This window comes from Bombus pyrosoma, linkage group LG6 (genome assembly GCF_014825855.1).
Source record: "Bombus pyrosoma isolate SC7728 linkage group LG6, ASM1482585v1, whole genome shotgun sequence".
Classification (NCBI taxonomy): Eukaryota; Metazoa; Arthropoda; class Insecta; order Hymenoptera; family Apidae; genus Bombus; species Bombus pyrosoma.
Genome location: NC_057775.1, coordinates 2734764 through 2755987, shown reverse-complemented (window position 1 = coordinate 2755987; position 21224 = coordinate 2734764). Strand labels below are relative to the sequence as shown.

The 21224-nt window shown below is 34.5% G+C and overlaps 1 protein-coding gene across 3 annotated transcripts; it reads right to left on the bottom strand.

The window, feature by feature from the left end:
- Positions 1-112: 112 nt before the first annotated feature.
- On the bottom strand, positions 113-20523 carry LOC122568311 (fructose-bisphosphate aldolase-like). Of its 3 annotated transcripts, none has more exons than XM_043727923.1 (6): positions 20373-20523; positions 4521-4730; positions 3518-3961; positions 2623-2976; positions 1934-2061; positions 113-1298 (listed from the first exon to the last, which is right to left on the bottom strand). In XM_043727923.1, the coding sequence occupies exons 2-5, from the start codon at positions 4725-4727 to the stop codon at positions 1966-1968; spliced, it is 1101 nt and encodes a 366-aa protein (XP_043583858.1). In that variant the 5' UTR covers positions 4728-4730; positions 20373-20523; the 3' UTR covers positions 113-1298; positions 1934-1965. The 3 variants fall into 3 exon arrangements, with proteins under 3 accessions (XP_043583858.1, XP_043583859.1, XP_043583860.1); XM_043727924.1 differs by lacking the exon at positions 20373-20523 and adding an exon at positions 10291-10820; XM_043727925.1 differs by lacking the exon at positions 1934-2061 and having other exon boundaries at positions 20373-20521.
- Positions 20524-21224: the final 701 nt, after the last annotated feature.

Sequence of the window (21224 nt, the reverse complement as noted above, 5' to 3'; positions counted from 1 at the left end):
TTTAATGACCATTATTTACGAGAATTTGGACAATATCACAGCGCTCAAATTATAAGATGTTGAAAATGTATATATGTTTTGAGGTGGGTTTAAAATAAAGAGACACAATAGATACCCTCCACAGTGTATTTGGTGACCTAGATTACAATGAAAATATTAGATATAACATCGATGTACGAGATACTTTTCAATACGTTACTTATATCTATAATATATAAGATATTTATTTTGTATAAGTAGATGACATAATTATTACGACTTCATAATATTCGACTCATTTACTAACAAACAACATTTAATATGTATTTTTACTTTGTCTTTTTTTTTATTTTTTTATTTTTTGCTTCTTTTTATACACGTAGAATATTATAACGACATTGACAATATATATAATATATATATCTGCTTTTTATCCGTAGTGTTACAGAATATAATAACGCGTGCGTAATTCGAATGTCACGAAATCTGTTCACGATCTGTGAAATAATCTCTATCTGTATTTTGTCCTGTACCTTTTTCAACTGATTTTACCGAATAGGCTCGCGTACATACGTGCCGATCACATTCTCTCCAAGATTGTCGTAAATCTTCAGAGTTTCTTCTATTTCTTCGCCAGAAGTTTTGATGAAACATACGTTAAACACTCTTCGTCGTATCATGTAATCCTAGACAGAACGAACATAAAGGCGAGGAAAAGAGTGAAAGGATAGCGCAAAAGATTAGAATAGAAAGTGTAAAAGCAGGAAGAATAGCGGCGATCGTTCGTAGCTTGCTTCTTTAGAAACACGACAATCGGCGAAGAGAATCGATAGTGATCGACAGCAGTGTGATCCTGAGAAATAGGTTTTATCGTAAAACACAATCTATATCCCTCAGCTTCTCCATATTCGAGATTAAAACGCATTGTCAGAATTTCATATCGATTGAAAATCACGTGAAAACGTACCAATTATTGCGACTAGTTAAAATTCAGTTGATTCGATTTCAAGGTTTATATTTTTTCAAGTAAAAATATAAAATTATACAGAAGCTGCGCGATCGTATTTTGTGTTTCGAGCTTTCGAAGTGTTTTTTGAGTCTTTCTCCATTCGTTCCCCCATCCTCACTGTCGATGATAATGTTTTCATGCCGGTAACGGTAATCGACGTTGACGATGTTCGACGAACGATCTAATTGTCTAATCCTTATTGATGTCTAATGATTATTTAATACGCGTGGTTCGCGACGAAAAGCGCTGCGTTACCAGCAGCTCCCGCCACGCCACCAGCGTATTTGCCGAGTGCCGATTCGCTGTTAGCCTATAAATACAAGAATATATTTTAGACAAATATTATATTAATGCACTACTCCACAAAATTAAAAGATCACTGAAAACTGAAAAGTTATCGATTTTGAATTGCTATAATTTCGTGAAGGAAAATCGTACAACGGTCTACCTGGATTCATTTTAAAGGATAAAGCCTCTACTTTCCCTTCTCTGAACTGAATTTTCTCAAAAATCCTTTCATATATCCTATCATTTATATCATAAAACAGAATGGAAAACTAAAGTTGCTTTTTTCTTTTTAGATTTGACAAATTCGAACGACTCTACAAAGTTTAGAAAATCTTTTTTGAAATTCGTTAAAAAATGACCTTGCAAAGAAAAGAGAAGTCTTCCCTCTGCGACGATATCTAAAAAGTTGATGTACGATTTTTATTGACGTTTTATCGTACCTTAAATAAAAAGTGTGTCGCCGACAATTTTTTGATCAACGTTTATTTTGTGGATATAATTTTGTGGAGTGTATAATAATTGATTAACAGTAACTTACAATTAGGAACGATAATTAGTAACAATATGTATTTAAATACACTTAATGTTATCAGTATGTACATATAATATGAAAATATAGAAAAGCAAATATATACAGAACTTATCTACGATACTTACTATGGAAACATGTCTCAGAAAAAGAAGAGAGTTTAGTAGGCGTGAGATTTCACATAGAGAGAGGCATTTGCAGCTGCGCTAGCAATGCTACCAGCAGAGTATTTGGCTAGGCTGGCTAGACTATTTGCCTAAACAGTCACACAATATACATACATGCAAGAAACAAATGATAGAAAGAAAGTAGAGATTAAATAAAACAGTAATAATTAAACCTAACAAAATAAACTAGAATAGGATCTAAATATAAAAAAATGAAAACAATAGTATATGTGTACATAAGATGTAAAAATGTAAAAAGATAGGACTATGTAAAGATGAAAAGGAAAGTTTCTAAGTATTAAAAAGAAAAAGCTGAAAAATGCAATAGCTAAAGAAAAAAAGAAGTGACGGCAAAATATATGTAGAGAAGAAAGGTAATAGTTCAAATCCCCATAAATAGCACATAGAAAGAAAAAAGATATTTTAGTAAACTTTTGTACACAAAATTACATACAGAAAAAACATGGCTACAGAATTACAGAAAAAAAACATGGCTAAGTCAAACTAAGTTAGTCACAATAATAAAAAGGAAGTAAGAAAAATTTATTCTACTGACATAGCAGCACACATCAAAGAGTAAGAGAGATGCTTCGAAATTATAAAACATAAAGAAGGAAATCTGAAATAGGATAACATAGCCTGAGAGTTACCTTAGCCCTCTTGAGAAGTTCTTCCTGGCCTGCAGCAATTTGTTCCTTCTTGCCTCCCCATGCACGGAGAACAGAGGCTTGAAGAGCACGACCATAGCTGAAGGTCAGTGCCCAAGGTTTGTTCGCTGGGAACTTGTTGATTGCGTCCAAGTTCACGGATGCCTCCTCTTCTGATTGACCACCACTGAGGAAGGTGATTCCAGGCACTGCAGGTGGCACGGTGCGCAGTAAAGCGGTCACGGTAGCAGCTGCGATCTCTTGAGGAGATGCTTTCTTCGGGCAGCTCTGTCCTGGTGTTACCATATTCGGCTTCAGAAGGGTTCCCTCGAGGTACACATGATGATCAGAGAGTGCCTGGAAAGTCAAATATGATGAAATTTCAACTTCTCAATAAAAACAAGAAATGAAATCTTTACAATTAAATAACTGGACACAAAAAAGCATCAAACTAAAGTTGATTACTTTCAAATTCTTCATATTGCTATAGTGAAAACAAGAGTCACAAGCAATATGTCTAACAGATTGCTAGTATGGCTAACGCTCCATTTAAATAATATAACTGCGTAAATTTATATTTTTAAAATTGATGTCTCGATAGAAATATTATAGCATTTATTTTATAGAAAATAGAAAATATTGGATAATGAACTCCATTCTAGGAGAAAAGTATATCTATGTGCAACTTACACGACCAATACCACAACGTAAAAGACTCTGAAACCATCCTATCTTGCCTTATGACATTTCTTTCTATTTTCAATCAAATAGCTATAATCGATTCCAATTATACTAACAACTCTGTGCATCTCTATTGCTTCTATCTATCGAATAAACGAGGCAAGACGCCAGTATCCCTGCACGAAACAAATCAGATCAATATGCAGATTCCCCTCACCTTATACACAGCGGCCAGAACCTCTTCCGTGACTTGTTGGCAACGGGCAAGGTCATGATCACCGTCAGGCAAGATCTCGGGCTCGACAATTGGCACGATCCTAGCACTCTGACAGATAGAAGCGTAACGAGCCAAGACGTTAGCGTTCTCCAAAATGGCGAGCTTGCTAGGGCAGTCCTTCTTGATCTTCAACACGCATCTCCACTTGGCGAATTGACATCCATCTTTTTTGTATTGGATGCAACGGGCCTGGAGACCGTCGAGACCCTGAGTGGTGCATTCGTCGTCGGTGCCGAATAATGGTACCACACCCGTGTCCACTTTGATACCTGGCAAGATGCCACGTTGCTTCAAGAGCTCAACGAATGGTGTTCCATCGTCGGCCTTCTGGTAGAGAGTCTCGTGGAACAGGATAACACCAGAGATGTGCTGGCCAATGGTGTCCTTTAAAAGATAAATAAAATAGATTATTAGAGAAAAATTGAACGAATATATTTGGTATATAAATTTTACACGCTGGTGATATAGAAAGGCAAAGTATTTGAAGTATATACTTAACAACGTTTGAAAGTAGCAGATAGAATATTTCCAAAGTATTCGAAGGATATAATTTAGAATATAACGTTAGACTTCAAGATTGTTTGTCTCTTCTTCTAAATTTATGGTTTGAGAGATATGGTAAATCACAAATTTGAGAAAACGAAATGAAGGAGAAGAAATATCAAAAGCATTCCTGAGTTGTAAAGATCTTTTTTTCGTAGAATGATTGCTCTGTCAATGAAATTAACCTCCATCTTCTTGAGTTTAAAATATCTACGAAGTCATCGCCGATTATATCTCTTCACTAATCTGAGAAATCAGAAAGGATTGAAAGAACTGCGCATTGATTTCTCGTAAGTTTGACAATATTCGAATATTGGTAACTATCAGTACTTAAACAAAGTCAAATTTTTTCCTAGATGATAAGATAGGAAATAATTGAATAAATAGATAGAAATTATACCTTAGCGCTGGTGAAAAGAAGTTGTCTGTAAGCTCGGCGGTTGTCCTCGGTATTCTCAACGTTGATGTCCTTAAGACGTTTGCCGATGGTTGTTGTCGATTCATCCGCAGCGAGAATTCCTTTTCCAGGTGCCACGATCTGCTGGGCGATTTTTTTCAATTCCTCTTTCAGCTCAGGTTCGAGCTTATCATATTTTTCCGCAACCATTTTCTACGGAATGAGATGCGATGTAAAAAGATGAAACGTTCGAGGAAAATTCAAGAAAGGTATAGCGTCGTTTGAAAGGTGCCATAAAAATTCTTCTTAAGATTAAACATTAGAAGATAGAAGTTTCTGATTAATGAGTTCGTATAATGAGCTGCAAGAGATAAAGACCTCTTCGAAATATAATTAATAATTCGGTAGTGATTAATGGAGAAGCCATTACTATTTTTAAATTAATTATGATCCTAATTAAATAACAGTGTTTTTGTCACATCCGATAACAGCTTTAATATTCATATGATATCTGTTGGCAGACAATACATTTGCTAAGTTGTTCGATAGAGTCGCATATGTATATATATAACGCGTTCAGTCACTGACGTAAAATTACATCATTTTCTGAAATAACAGAAAGATACAAGGAAACAATACTGAGCTATAGAAAAACTTAGATATTTTCTCTTTATGGGCTATTTTCTTTTTAATTTCAAATAACAAGTAATCGCAAGTATAACGTTTTCCAAGAAATTGTATTATTCGTATCCTTTGGTCAATTACGGAAATCCCAATCAATCGTAGATCTAATCTTTTTAATTATAATTTTAATTTTAATTAAAGTGATTTTCAACTTCATGAATGTAAGGAAATTACCGATCGCGATAGAATCAAGTTATGTTTGGTATATAAATCGTACACGTTGGCAATATAAAGAGAAAGATGGTTTGAAAACATTGAAAGATAACGCGCAACATCCTTTCGTCCGTAATCCTTCTGCAAAGGCCAGTTATTTATTGGATCTGCGTGGTAGGAGAATAGAATTTCAAGTGCGAAGACCCCTCCTAGGGCGCTTTCATTTCTCTTTTAAAATGAGCCTTTCGATATGTCGCATCGCGCCATAGGCATTGTACACATGAAATATCAAATGTCCACTAAGGCTTCCGCAGCGTAATTGAATTTCACAGTGTCCCATCAACGTCAATATTTCATAAAAAGAAAATGTTAGTTTGACCCATTTCTGCGTCTTCATTCGCTCCACCGCTTTCACATCGAGCTAATAGACCGCTATATTCCTAACTAATACGAGAGGGTCATCGGTATACCATACGTATATTTATAGTTATATTAAAGGAATCCATGGTGCCTATTCTCATGGTTCATCTTGATTAGATTTCGCGGAGAAATTTGTTATTGCTGATAAGTAATTCTCTATTTTGTGCTTGATGGCGAAGAAATATTAATGCTACTTTGTTCTACAACATCGTCTTATAATAATTATACTACTATACTAATGTATAGACTGCAGATTTTTGTTCATTTGTAGGAAATTTAAAATTTTCAAAAAAAAAAAGGTAGATTTAATAGTATTTATTTATATAAATAGATTTATATAAGTAGTAAAAATGAAAAAAATACACGCAATGTGCAAACATATACAAAATACCCGAAGTATAGTAATTTCTATAATATACGATGGATGAAATAAAATTTCTACTTAGAGTTCATTTGTTTATTAATTAGATTCGTAAAAATACAAATTTCCGTAACAATTCTCAGTCTACTAGTAATAGCTATAATGATCGACCGAGATAAATATTTTCGTTCGTAGCAAATAAATATCATTATAAATTCCAAGTCATGATTAAAATTTTGAAGAATCATAAGCATCGTGCATGTATACGATTGGACTATTAAATGCTTTCGTTGCAATTACGTCAATTTGTAGCTCGTTACCATGAGTGCTGTACTCGAGAGTTGTACAAACGCCTTTATACGGGTAAACATTTTTAAAGAGGCCCATTCTCCGGAAGGAGGTTGACTCGTAAACCTTTACGAACCTTTATTATGCTTTATACTTGTTATTTTTAATTAGAGACCCCTGTAATTGTACATGCGCGACACAAGCTGCACAGAGTGTTACAATTATAATTTATATGAATAATTTCCGGTACCAGTCTAAAAATAAAAGATAAAGTAACAATCTGTTAGATAAATAAATATCTCAACAATTCAGTCAACATTATAAGCTGTTATCATAATATTTAGATATACTCATCTGAATCACAAGTTTCTATAATCATAAATGGATAATTTCTTATCTAAGGGTAACCGAAAGCCGCTGAAAATTTTTCCAATCACCGACAGATCTTAATTAACGTATCCAATATTCTCGAAAAACAACAACAGCGACAAACATCTTGTTTACCTTGTCTTCGTCTTCATCTATGTTACTCTACACGTAAGAGGCGCTCCAACCACCAATAGAACAACCATTTATCTCACTACAACGTAACGTGCAATATGTTGAACATGAATCTTTATCCAGCAGAGATAGCGTCTGAAGAATCAATGCGCGAGGGCAGGCGAATGGAGAAATTGCGAGGATTGTTGCAAAGAATGGACACGTAGATGCTTGTTGATAAATAGAACATACTAGAAGTAAGCTTGGTGATAAGTTTGCGACTTTATGGCAGCTCGACAGGCCAACAAAGTATCGGTGTAAATGGCTTAACGGAATATATACAGCCGATTATTATGAGATCGTTGCTCTACGTTCTGGTCAGATTGAAAAAAACCATTATCGATACAGTGAGAAATACGACCGACTTTTCTTATTGGAACGATACTGAATGCTTCGAGGACAATTCGAAAATTCCTCCGTTAATTGTCGTGGCTGTGAGAACTGCGGATGAGCGGATAACAGGATCATCGCGCTCCATTGTATTATACTGTTACCTAAAAAAACGATAAACTGGAAAGAACGTGAAATAGAAGAGCTTTTTTTTATGAATCAGGAAACTACATATTTTAGCTATCCTCGAAATTATTGAATAACCAAATTAAGAATAATGATTTTCGAACGAAGCTCTATATAACTTCGTCATAATTATTTTAGAAATTAAAATTCTTTATTCTAGATCAGTGATTCTCCACTTGGGCTACGCGACAAGATTTTCAAAAGTACGTCGTAACTATTTCCTTGATTGCTTATTAAAGCTTTTATAATTTTTTAAGTTCTGTTAAACGTTTATGTCATTTTTCATGTATATAAGTTATCATGTATCATATATAATCGTGTATATAATTTAAGTATACAAAATTTAATGCGTACATAAGTATATGTTTTATTTTAATCTCACTATTGTACTACATAATTAATAATACATAACAATACCACATACTATAACTATAGTCTTATTTATCTTCACGAGGGGTACGTTATTTTTATACATTTCACGGAGGTACACGAACAATAATAGGTTGAGAACCCTACCACTAGATAATAAATAAAAGATTAAAGTATTTCTGGCAATAGTTGGGAACGTTAAAAAAATATATGATTACTTTTACTAAGATCGACATATCTAATAAATTAAAACGTGACAGAATGACAGACAGATAAAGTATGGAATAAAAGGATTAAAAATTACGCAAGCAGATAAGCCACAGATCTTTAGAAGTGTATCATATATGGAATTATCGTACATTGATTTTTCTCAAACTTCAAGAAGGCAGTATGAAATATGTATGTTTGCTCTTAAATGTATCGTAAAAAAGCGCTCGAAAATATTCCACTACTGCTACGGACTACAGAAATTTCACGAATCTTATCGTCACTACACTTACTAGCATCATTTTAGATTCTACTCTGAAATTAGGAAATCTCCATAGTAGACAAAGTAAGAATACCTTAACAACAAAGTGTGTAGACGTTAGAAACGTGTGTTCGTAAATGCTTTTCTTAATTATTGGAAAGTATAGTAGAAACTTTTATTTTTTTATATAAGAACGAAATAATTAATTAATACTTTACTTTACCAAGAAAAAAATACAGAGAACATAAAATTACACCAAAGAATTCTAAGCTTAAGAAAGGAAAAATTATCAACGAAGGGCTTTAGCCTTTGCAAAAATGAAGAGTCAATAATGCCTTTGCGGTACTTTAAACAACGTAATCTTCAAGAGATTATCGTAGGCGGACATCTGCATCGTTCTTGATACACGTAACTCGTACGTTTAGAAGAAAATACGATCACAGAAAATGCCGAGTCGTTTTAAACTGAAGAGCGCGAACATTCGAAGAACATAGCAGTCTCGCTTTATCCCCGCTTAACGATACGAAATAAAAACCGCCTGTGTCATCCGAATCACAAAGACAGAAAGGCCTAGATCTGTCTCGTTTAGTACGTCGTATATTTCTTTTTCGGTAACCGCGTAAAATCGTACTTTTCTGTCCGAATTTCAAGCAGAATTTCCCTTTCCTTCCGACGCACACACGTATCATCGCACATGCATCGAGGGCTGTAAAGTAAATGATGCAGACGTGAGTTACAAGATCGATAAAACACCTACAATGAAAGTCTCCATTCAACAGCCACCGTAAACAAACGTCGCGGCGGGCGTACACAAAGCTGTAAATTATCATAAAGACATTGCATCTCAATTAACAAGATATGGATTGTCGACTCCCTCGAATCGAATCGAATGAATCAATTTTCCCTCTCTCTATGTGGCCTTACGAACAAAGTGAATGCACGAGATACAGATGCATCGTCAGGTGTGCAATAATAATAGAAAAAGAAAAAGAGATCTCGTTATCAGGATAAATAACCCGAGAAAGATATAAAAATGAAATCGAATAAGAACGAAACGTGATAAGATTGAAATCCAATAAGAACGGTTTATCTAACCAGTATGGTTAGTGGGATTAATTTTGTAGCAACGACTCGTACAGGAGAAGAGTACGCCTTTCTTTCTCAAGAAACAGATCCGGATTTCGTTTGGTCGATTGATTTTCTAAAAGTCGACGCTATGCTACGAAGTTCAGAGGAAACAAAATGAGAAGAGAAGAGAGAGATATGAATAAGATCGCGCGAGTAGGGAGATTAAAATCGATAAAACGGTACACAAAGCCTAATGTTGGTTGCTTGCTGCTTTTACTTCTCCTCCTAGCCTGCTTGCTACCATAACTTGTTATCTTTGCCTCTTCCAATCGTCTTCGTTTCGAACGAAGAGTCCCAACCGCACGTTCAGGCATAATGCATCGAAACGATAACGTTTTCTTGACGTACAATGCAATAACATCAAGAGAAAGTCTCTTACATGGCCTGTTAATCATCGTGATAACGATAATGATTTGCTAAAGTAACACGATGACGTTAATAGTGTTATCTATATGAACGTGCCAGACGTGAGTATCGAATCGTGTAAACGTAAGTCAACGGGTTTTTAATAAGTCATTGGAAATAGTTTGCAATACACCTTTTTTCATGTCGATAATGGATTCGAAAGTCTTCGCGAAGACGTTGCATCGAGTCAGCTGATGATTAGATATAAACTGATAATTGCAATTCTCACGGTGGCACGTTGCACAAACACATAATCGCATTATCCTTTGTACGAATGCGATCGTTATCTATTAACAATAGAAAGCTTTTCCAATAAAGAAAGAAGATTATATCACTATGCACGTCGTTATTTTGAACGAATAAAGATATGGAATAACGATGAAATATCTACGCGAAGATCATGGTTCGATGAACCTCTTGGATCTCTCTGAATCTCTTACCTGTTCCACCAAATATCGGTTTGATGCAGGTCCAGTTCAGATCGTAAATAAATCGCCGGATCTCGCGACTCGCGTATTACGAACACGCGTATATACAAGGATAATAAATATAATATAACGACGATAATAATAATAATGACAATAATAATAATGATAATAATAACAACAACGATAATACGTTTCCTTTACTGTTAGTTCGCTAATTATCGGGTCGATTTGAAATTAATTTCGGTTACGTTACTTTCTCTTTCTCTTATTGTTTCTCTGCTTTCCTCGGTTCCTCTTACGTTTGGCGTTTTACGGGTTTTATTTGAAATACACCATAAAACCACCGATAACACCGGTAGGTCTGATAGATAGATAAAAGTGACTGAGAAGATAAAAGTAAACCGATCGTTGCGACACAATGTTCTCGGCTGACGAAACGTTGGTCTTCCGCCGGGCCCAGCCGAGAGGACCCAAATATTCTTTTCGACTACATCTTTGCGATTCGTCGGAGAGAAAACTATGCCGGGGCGCGTGTCTCGTCCGAACACGAGACGACGACTGGCTTTATCCGGCTAGTTCACCCCCATCCAAGAGGCGGCAGGGGTACCTGGCTGCAGTGCAGTGTCGTAACTGCAAAACAGGGGGGTAGTTGCTACATTCCCTCTCTCCCTCTTTCCCTACCTCTGCTTCAGTCTCTATCATCCTTCTCATTCGCCTCTCTTCTTCCTACACGTTTGTACAACCGCATCTTTCTCGTACTCGCCTACATTCCCACATTTACCTTCTCCCTTCCCTTTCATCGAACCTCCCTCTATTCGCATTGTCTTGCCCGCACTAACCAACTATCTTTTTCTTCTTTCCATCGGCTTTCCCTCCCTCTCTCTCTCTCTCTTTCTCTCTTTCTCTCCTTCGTCCTAATCTACCGTCTTGCTTTTACACAGTATTACCCCACTCCTTTCAATCTCCTGACTCGATCGCTGTCTCGCTTCCAGCCACGCTTCAGCCACCCCTGTCTTTATCCTGTCTACAGCCTGCCGCCTATACAGCACGAAACGAGGGAGTGGGCTAGCCGCAATGCAGCACGCGCAGACGTTCTCGAGGCTACGCCTGTATTATCCCCCTGCACACCCTGAATCCGTGACCTGAGACATCGGCACACGAAATACGCGGGACCTGTGCTCTCTTGCATCCTGCTCGCCATTAGTAGTAGACGCTCCTCTCGTCTACGACGAGTACAGAGCGGGCAGTTAACAAACGGTAGAGAGAGCAATAAGGAGGAAGCTAGAATTGAGAATTCAGGGTCTCTAGTTGCGATTCATGGAAATGGTTGTACATTGCCAGCCATAAATCACCGGACACTTTATATGCTTAGAAATGTAATTACAAAATAAAGATGACACTGAATGTTGATGTAACAAAGTTATACGTGTTTTAAAGATCTTATTATAAATTCAGACTGATTCACTAATGTCATGAACGCGGAATATTTCGTTGTATAATAACATAGCGTAGAACTAAACGGAAAGACTTTCTATCGCTATGTGACAATATAAAATCTATTGCAAAAATAAAATTATTTATATAGTTTGATATAATAGTAACACACGAAGCTTAGAAAATAATAAACGCGAACGATCTGCATGGGTGAAAATTGATCCAGCCTTTTGAAGATTAACGAACATCAAAAGCAGCAAATATCCGGTGTACTTATGGACGAGAATATAATTACACGAAGCGGAATTACATGTCGGATTTTCCCAAGCCTGAATGAATTCCCAACTTCAATTCATCTCGTAGATGAATTTTCTCCGAGGAAGATCGTCTTTGGTAATGAAGCTGTAGCGATAGCAAACTTCTAACACGGCTAAGCCTGTTCGTCGTTGAATAATCGACACGTGGTTCGCTCAGTCACGTCCCACGCCATTTACAATTTCGAGCAATCTCCGATCGTCGGCGCGATTACATAAAACCTAGCGAAAATGAATCGCTCGCGATTGATGGGGGAATTGATCACCGCAATTTGCGCAAGTCACGATCGAATTTTCGCTAATTTCTCGACCAGCGAACGGTCGGTGAACACGCCCATTGGAAATTAGTCGGGAAGATCGAGATTTAACGAAATTGAATGCGAATCGATGGATTCTATAAATAATCGACTGAGTTCTCGCGCGGTGTGAGTAGGAGGAACATTCAGACAACTCGTTAGCCAAATGAAGGTACCAACGGTAGTTACAGGAAACTCTAAGCAAGTTGCAGGCAACTACAAAGTTACGTGTTACAGCTATTTCCCGAGAAACCACGTTAATATCTTAATCAACATTAATTCTTTTCCCTCGAACCTGACTTTTAAAGGCGTCACTTAGCTCGTGATTAAGATTATAAAGAAAAGCCGCCTTTCCGAATTAGATAAAGGGATCGTTATCGGTAGATTACGAGTTTGTAAAAAATGCAAAAATACATAAAATTACCAGAAGTAGAGCACTCGTCTATGAAACAGATCTCTGTTTAAATTTTATTTCCTTGCTTGTATTCATAAAAATCCACGGTCTAATTAATAGTAGTACGTCCTTTCATTTCTGAGGAAACCGATTGTAATGCTGACCAGCGACCATTGGGATTTTATTCTTGCGGAATGCAGCTTACTTCCAAAAGCCTCGTACACAGTGGACCGCGGTAAGGTTAATCGCAACAATGCTACGCTCAACTGTTGTTAAGTCTGATAATTCTAAACGCGAACAAATTTTTAAGGAGAGAATTTCCTGTTATCGGAATTTCCGGTTAGACGTGAAAGAACACGAACAATCGTGAGAGAAAACGAGCGTGACAAAACACTTTTAAGCTTCCAGCATCTTTTCCTGTCCCTCTTCTTGTTTTTCTCCTTTAGAACGATTTCTAGACGACCAACGTGGGAAAGAAGTCGCTTCTTATTTCGGAAAGCATTTACGACTTACCCACGCGCTATGGATAAAGCCCCTGAAGAATGCATGGAAATGAAAGTCACGCTTCGGGAGAAATACGACAACGAGGCGTGTGGGTGAAAGCTTTTTGGCCGTATAAATGATATAAAAGCCGCTCGACACTGAGGGTTGGGCCTGAAAATTTCACGGAGCTGAAAAGGAGCTTTTCTAACCCCGATAAGGAACAAGTACTTAGATCGTACGACGAAATACGTTGGAATTTGTCGAATTAAAGAATTATCGTTTGCAGTGTTTCTTGCAATTGTCTTCTATCGAGAATGTTATTTGTTGTTATTGATTATTTTTGCTCGAGCTGTGGTTTAATATCTTCAATAGCGATCAGTATTTTATTCCAATTGATTCGTATTCGATGAATATGATTTTTAAAAGCCATTTATGTTTTAATTGTATTTTTATACTCTCGTAATCATACGAAACTAAATTCGTGTATTTTGATTACGTTATAAAATAATATATCACACACACATTACGTATTAAAATCGAAAGTGATCGAAGAAAATGGAACGAGTTAAGCTCGAAATAGGATCACAAAAGGGATAAACTCGATCTGCAAATGATTGAAGAGAGTTACGTATTAGCACATATTACGCAATAGCGGAATCTAAATGTGGAATTTGTATTTGTGTTCCTTTAGGGGACAGTAATAATGATCTAAACATGATATAGATTCTACGTAACAAAATGTAAGTAAACATGTTAACAAGACTTTATATAACTGAACTATATTTATTCAGTCGATAAAGTTTCCGTCTCTGATCAAATTTCAGCGTACGGGAAACAAAAACAAATTTGCAATTTTACTTCTTTACGTACATGCGCATAAATTTGCAATAGACGCGATTATTTTTTCGTATTTCGATTCACCGTGTTAGTAAAATTAATTAGTTATCTTTCGCATGGTTTCGACCCTACTAAAAATAATTGTCATATATTAATATTACTGTTAACGTTATTCCGATATTTATTGTGAGATATGAATAAATAATACAACGATTTGACAAGCGGTTGCAATATTTTGAAGGCGCATGACAGAGACGCAATTTGTGCTTAAAATGCATTCCGTTACCTCATACTTGGCATAAGCTAAGTTAGAGCTAGTAACGTAATTGTTCTTGAAATTTCTGCGCAGAATAAAATTTTAGTCTTTTACGACCTTATTGCTTACAAAAACACACCAATGAATCAGAAGAGAATATTGCTTGTATTTTTATATAAATGTCCATTAAGATACCGATGTAACTTTTAGACGTTTTTATTCGAAATATATTTCATGCAGTGCTTTTTAAATGAAATACCTTCCGCGTCGCATAATACGAATAAAATTTAAATCCTTTATAAAGAATTTACACATTGATGAATTTTCTACAAAAAGAACGGAAGAATCCAATTAGCGCGTTCATTTTTGCAAGACGCGGTTGAATTATTTGAATTATTCCTCTAGCGATATAGTCGAGGATTTTTATGTCACGACTCTGCTACCCACCTAAAATAACATCAAAATCGGATCAACGTTGAAGAACAATCCTCGATCTTTCGAGTCGAGGATCTAGAATTATTGGATGAATCGCAGTGCGCGATATTTTTACGTCCATCCAATGAGAAGTTTTAGAACTATTGAAAACAACTCTAATAAAATAGTGCAATAAAGCTACAGAATTCGCCGTTTTGTAATGCATTAAATTATTGTTCCACGTTTAGATATTTTAGACAATTCTTCTGAGGAAATAAAATCGTATTGGACACTGAATAGTAACAAAACAGGAAAAACGAAAGCTTTAAATTGAACATTTATATTACTTAGATATTACTGTTTTAATAATATTTAATTAATTATTGTATTAAGATAATGGAAAGATAATCTTGTAACTTAAAATACTTGAAGTTACTTAAGTCTTGATATTTTATAGTGTTTTAAATTATAGAAAATAATTATTCAGATTGTAGATAATAACAAAGTATTAGTCTTAGGATTAGACACAACACAGGCTATAAATTAATGTAAATTCCAAGTACTAGATCTAGCATCAAAATAAACGCAACAGTGTTGCGTCAATTTTGCTGCATCTCTCTACACAATACTAAAACTTTTCCACGCGATCCCACCATGAATCTACCGTCGGTATTTTCGATATTTTCGCATGATCACATTTCAACGATAATGTAATTTTCGCAATCGCATATAAATACCGTGTTATCGCAACACAGCGTGATAAAGCTGTTTACGAAGGAGGAACGGAATTGTCGGGAAAATGCAATCTCGTTTCTTGATGAAAAGTGTCCCACACGTACTACTATTGTATCATTAATAGCGATTCATTGAACCGTATCTTGAAGTTTCAAAGCCAACTTGGTTATCTTTTAGCTGACCACCAATACAAGTTCGATTTCATCAAACTAGAAATATTTCCCTTAAACGCTTTGCAAATCGATGATGTGGGGTATAACTTGACTACAACACATTCTTACGACTAAAATAAATTTGCCGAGATCGATAAGTTCGTTAATTACGTTTATTCGATCATACGCAGAATAGTTTCCCAGAATAAAATTTCTAATTATTACTCTGGTTCATAAAGGTAAAGGTACTCAACGTAGGCTAATTGTAACGTAACTGATTTGACGCAGACAAGTGTTCTGTTTGTAGAAGCTATTTTGCCTGAGATTAATTGGAATGATCGATTAATGGTTTCAAGTGTCTATAAATAAATTCCACGTAATAATGAATATTTGTTTTAATTTGATAAGCCTATATAAATTGTAAGCGATGGTTATGGATAAAGGAGAACTATTTTTTCACAATAATTTGATATTGTGATTTTAGCTTACAATATTATCTGAAAATTTACTTGATTTCTGCAGAATTTTTTGAACAATAAATTCTTTGTATAATAAACAAAACATAAACACGTGTAAAACAAAATATAAGTAAAAGTGTGTATGTAGAATAAGAAAAAACCTCCGTTATGTAAATCATACAATGGGAAATGTATGAAACATACTACATATTGTGACAAACAACCCATTTCAATTGCTTAGCAATTGTAGGTAATATCCGTAAAAATATTCGTGAACCGTTTTCTTGTGTCGGTCGATACATGAATCGTGTAACGCGGCATCTATTCGCGCAGACGCGAATTGAATTTTTAACCATTGAATTTCGTAAAATTTTCCAATAAAGCTACGCATGTCGAGCGGAAGCAGTTGATGTAGAAATTTGCCGAATTGATTTGAAAAATCTTATCGAAGTATAAGAGAGTTTTACAAATTACCAACATTTCATATAACAATATTTAACATAATGTCAATATTCCTAGTTTGTAAAAAAATTATATATTCAAAATTTCAAAGTATAATATTTTAATGTATTGCATATAACGTAAACCATCTGTATTTCTATAGTGAATTTAAACCTAATAATAGAGTTATATCTATGAGATTACATAGGCGGGATATTCAAATGAAATCCCTAGAACTCCCAACCCTAGAGAAAAAAGTTCCACTCCAGTATAATTAAATTTTCGTTGTAATTACTGATTTATTAGGTTAAAAAATAGATTAGGTAAATACAGAATTACAAGCCATCATAATCATAAACAGTCATCTTTTACATCTTTTTTCCATTCTGAGCTGAACCTAAATTACTAAGAACAAACATTTTTAAGGAATTTATAATACTACGTTGTATACTGTATAGTATGAAAATCAGAAGTTTTTGAACGCTTTTTTGAGAAATTTATGCACCTAACGGATCCTCTAATCTCAGCAACTACAAAAATCGTCTGCGCAACGAGTCTATCTTGTTGGCGGGCGGTCAATAACGTCAGCATAATTTTGCTGTGGTTTAATCGGTAACGGATAAGCGAAGACGCCTGCGCGACGCGCGTCCACTCTGTCTAACCCGTGACATTCAAAAGAGGTGAACGTCACACGGAGCGCACCTGGCGGTGATTCTCGGCACGAACCTACGAACCTTCTAACGCGCAATGCAGTGCGTAAAGTGAGTTCTTCGAGTCTTTGTGTTATACATACGAAGCTCTAATAGCTAGTTTGCGGATTTTTATGCAATTTATATTGTAAAGAATATAATTAAAAAAGCAGAAGATTGCTTTACCTACCAAGTATTATAGAAAGCAGTTGGATATTTTATATATCTTTCATATATATGCATTCTGTGCAATTTTTTACTTTTTCTATAAATGCATAAAAATCTGTAGTGTATTGATTGAGGTAATTAGTGTGGACTGAAGAAGATAGAAAGAAAACAATCATAAAATCGACCACTCGATTCGTGCTGAGGATTAATTGAAAGGTGACGTCAAAGTGCCGCGACTCAGTTGTGACGCACCGGTCGAAGATATTAACACATACTGTTGACTTGGATTGTGTAGTGATCGGTATTCTTGAATCATGTAATTTAACATTAAGATGACTTGACATTAAAATTAAAGATCACGAGTTATCGTATATTCACGATGATTAACCCTTGCAAAAAATTCATTCTTCTTTGTATCGTGTAAAATAAAATAATACTGAGATAAATAATAATAAGCGTATTGAGAAGAGAAGATAGGGCAGATAGTCTACATAATGGATACTCTAGAATTCTTTCTTTGGAAAATAAAAAATACTCTGACCGTATAATAAGAGGTTATCATATCGGAGTTGATTGGCTACGTGAATTCTGTTGAGTGGGTTCTCCTTTATCTTCCCATTTTTCCGTTTCTTTCAGATTGTTAGTTCTTTGTGATTGGTTATTCATGGAAATTTATGGTTATGGGTAGATAAATTGCTTATGGACATATTATGTATCGTATTAAAGCTTTATGACGATTGTTAGAAAATGTAGAAGTTTCAAAGCAAGCAATGACAATACTATCTAAAACATGAAACAGGATAAAACAAAATATATAGCGAAAGTACGAAAGCGATGGAAGAACTCAGTAAAAGTTTGTGCAAAATAATTCGTATAATTGTATTAGCGGGATGAGACAATAACAATCATGACAATTAACGTTGCATTTAATATATTTCACATGCGTTGTAAAAGAATTTAAGTTACAAGTTATTAGTATAGTAATTATTATACATGTGCAAATAACTTATTTATTATTTAATAGCATTTAAACATTATAATATATAGCACTTTCACAGATAAAATGAAGTTATGAATTGAATAAATTCAATAAAATAGACAATTATTTAATATGAATTAGCTTTTTCTTATAACCAAAATATTAATAGCGTTATACGTAGTTAGTATGCAATTAATAAATATTTTCATTTCGCTATTTCATTATCGATTTCTCATAAAAACGTGTCTCATAAATGTACGTGAAAGCTATGAGTAATTGTAAACAGTGAAAGTTACTTAATTATTAGTCACCAATCATCATTCACAACATACTAATCTGTATTAATCTGTATTATATTTTATATTTAATACTTTATCACATGAGAGGAACGACAACTTTTCAAATAATCCATTCGTAAATTTAAATACTTCATTTCGTTAAGAACAAGATTCAACGCAAGAGGGCGCTAAAAGTGCATGCGAAATGTCGAAATTGATCATTGGCCAAAGTTTTATCCCTATTACGAGACGAGAGAATTTATGACGACGTGACATATTCAGGAAAGCTGACACGTGTGCATCCGGCTGCAATAGTGTGCGTGGACAATAGATGTATCTCGATTCAGAGTCACGTGTTCATCACTGCTAATTTTTCGTCTTACACGTAACATGTAACAGTATTGTCAAAATGATCAAAGATACGTAGTGGTCACGTATAGTGCTATAGGTTGTGCATGTTTCGTATTGCGTAAGTTCTCGCAAAGATTGTACAATGCTTGTAAACGACCGATCTAATTCCATCTATCTACGAGCATCATTGATCGCAATATTGATTACATATATTAAATGCAACTAAATTAGACCATCATTGGCAAATAATGAAGATAGACATTGAAAAGCAGCGACGAAAAATTAGACGCAATTCTACTGTGATAATTTATTAGATATTCTTTTTATACAATGTGTTATGTATCTGCGTGCACTTAGAACCATGAAAAACTGTTCACAAATAATATGCAACATGTAAACTATGTATATACATAAATGCAATGAAAAAATGGAATTTTATTAATCTTATATAATTTCTATTTCTCTAACGAGAGTAACTTTCAAATTCCAGTTCTTCTTCCCGTACCATATTGTATGAAAAGAGAATTTATTACAATAGCTGAAAAGATACAAATATTTCCACTGTTATGACAGACATATGTATGTTATCGGTTATAGGTTATATTGATAAGTAATGTGAAGGAACTTATATTCTCTCTCTCTAAAATTAACTATTAAACTCAAATTATATATAAAATATTTCCATATGTAAATTCGAAGAATGTTGATGTTTCAGATTATAAAGTATACGAATTGTCATCGTTATTGAGCACCAAGTGTTGCGCACTTTAAAATGTTCTTTCGAAGTCACGCGTTAATAGATCACGTGACGAAAGGTGATTTAGGCGAAAGTAACTTTTCTTGCTATTCATTTAAACGTAATTTATTTTCCTTAAAACTAATATCCTTTTCAATTTATTTAAGAATTGAAGCAAAAATAATTTCATTCTTCAAGCGAAATTTAATTACTTTATAGATATCAAAAACATAATCATGAACAAATTCTGTACAGCGTTCATTTAAAGCATAAATTCAAACTGTTAAGTCATTAATTTTGTTGCTTTTAAGATTTGTAAAACAATAGCTGTATACATATAACTTGAGCTTGACTTGTACATCTATACATTATTGTATGATCGTACGATATCACATTACAATATGAAAACGTAGCTTCTTAGAAATTTGCGTATGCGATGCAATAAAATATCGAGCGATGCTTTCAGTACAGGCCCATATACTATTTCAAGATACAAAGTGTTTGACTGGATGTAGACTAAATGTCAGTCAAGGTCGAATCTCATTGCAGGTCAAACATCAGCTTTTGCATCAGTTTTTCGGTATGAAATAATCGATAAAAACTTATAAAAACGCATGGCACTTTTCATTTCAACTTTCAATAAATTATTCAGTCAAGAATACGTACAAACATAACTTACCTTATATTGACGAGATGATTTCTAGCTCGAAACGTGTGTCTACGTACGTCGTACGATTTGCTGGTTGGAAAGCGACTGAGGTAAACCTAGGGTATTCGTTGGTTTCAAAGTCTGAACAAGAATGATATTGGCGCAAGCGCATTCTCTATAATCGTAGAGGTTCTCAACATTGGCTCGACTAACCGTTGCTATAACCAAAATAACGTACGTAGGTACGTAAATATAGAATTAAGCACCACGGATATTTCAGTAACAAAAGTACGTTATTACGAGTTTGAAAATAGAATGGTTTTTTATACAGAAAAAATATTATTTGAAATAATTTTGTAAGTAAAAAAATTTGCTTTGTTTTTTCTAGTAATATGTGGTATGCAGAGTATTTTGAGTGTTGTAGTTATTTTACACAAATGCGCATCACATGAAACATTTAAAATTAGATTATAGTTATACAATAGATGCTTGAAATAAAATTATTCGAGCACAGTAAACAATAAAGATCCAAATTTAAGATAAAATATTGCATTGGAGCTTTTCTTTAAACTTCTTTCAATGATCTCAACAACTTAGAAATACACAGAAGTAAATACGTATAAATACAATTAAAAGTAAATAATAAGTAAATATAATTAAGATCATTCACAATAAAATAAGGATTAATATCATTCTGTTTACATATTATCCGCCATGTGTATATCGAAAAAATGTATATATACAAACAAAGATACTTCCTTGAATAAATTAAAGTACCACATGTGTTCGTTTAACATTTTTGTATTTATTTTTTACATGGTTCTATTGTTTATTTTCCAAGACAACGAATTAAAAATAAATGTGTCCAAGTGGGATATCATA

Bases quoted from the DNA above. Each gene is read 5' to 3' on its own strand.
- LOC122568311 (XM_043727923.1), bottom strand. From the start codon at position 4,727: ATGGTTGCGGAAAAATATGATAAGCTCGAACCTGAGCTGAAAGAGGAA. The intron at 2,977-3,517 runs GTGAGGGGAATC...TTGACTTTCCAG, and splicing joins TTCTGGCCGCTGTGTATAAG to GCACTCTCTGATCATCATGT. The intron at 2,062-2,622 runs GTAACTCTCAGG...GTGACTGTTTAG, and splicing joins AACTTCTCAAGAGGGCTAAG to GCAAATAGTCTAGCCAGCCT.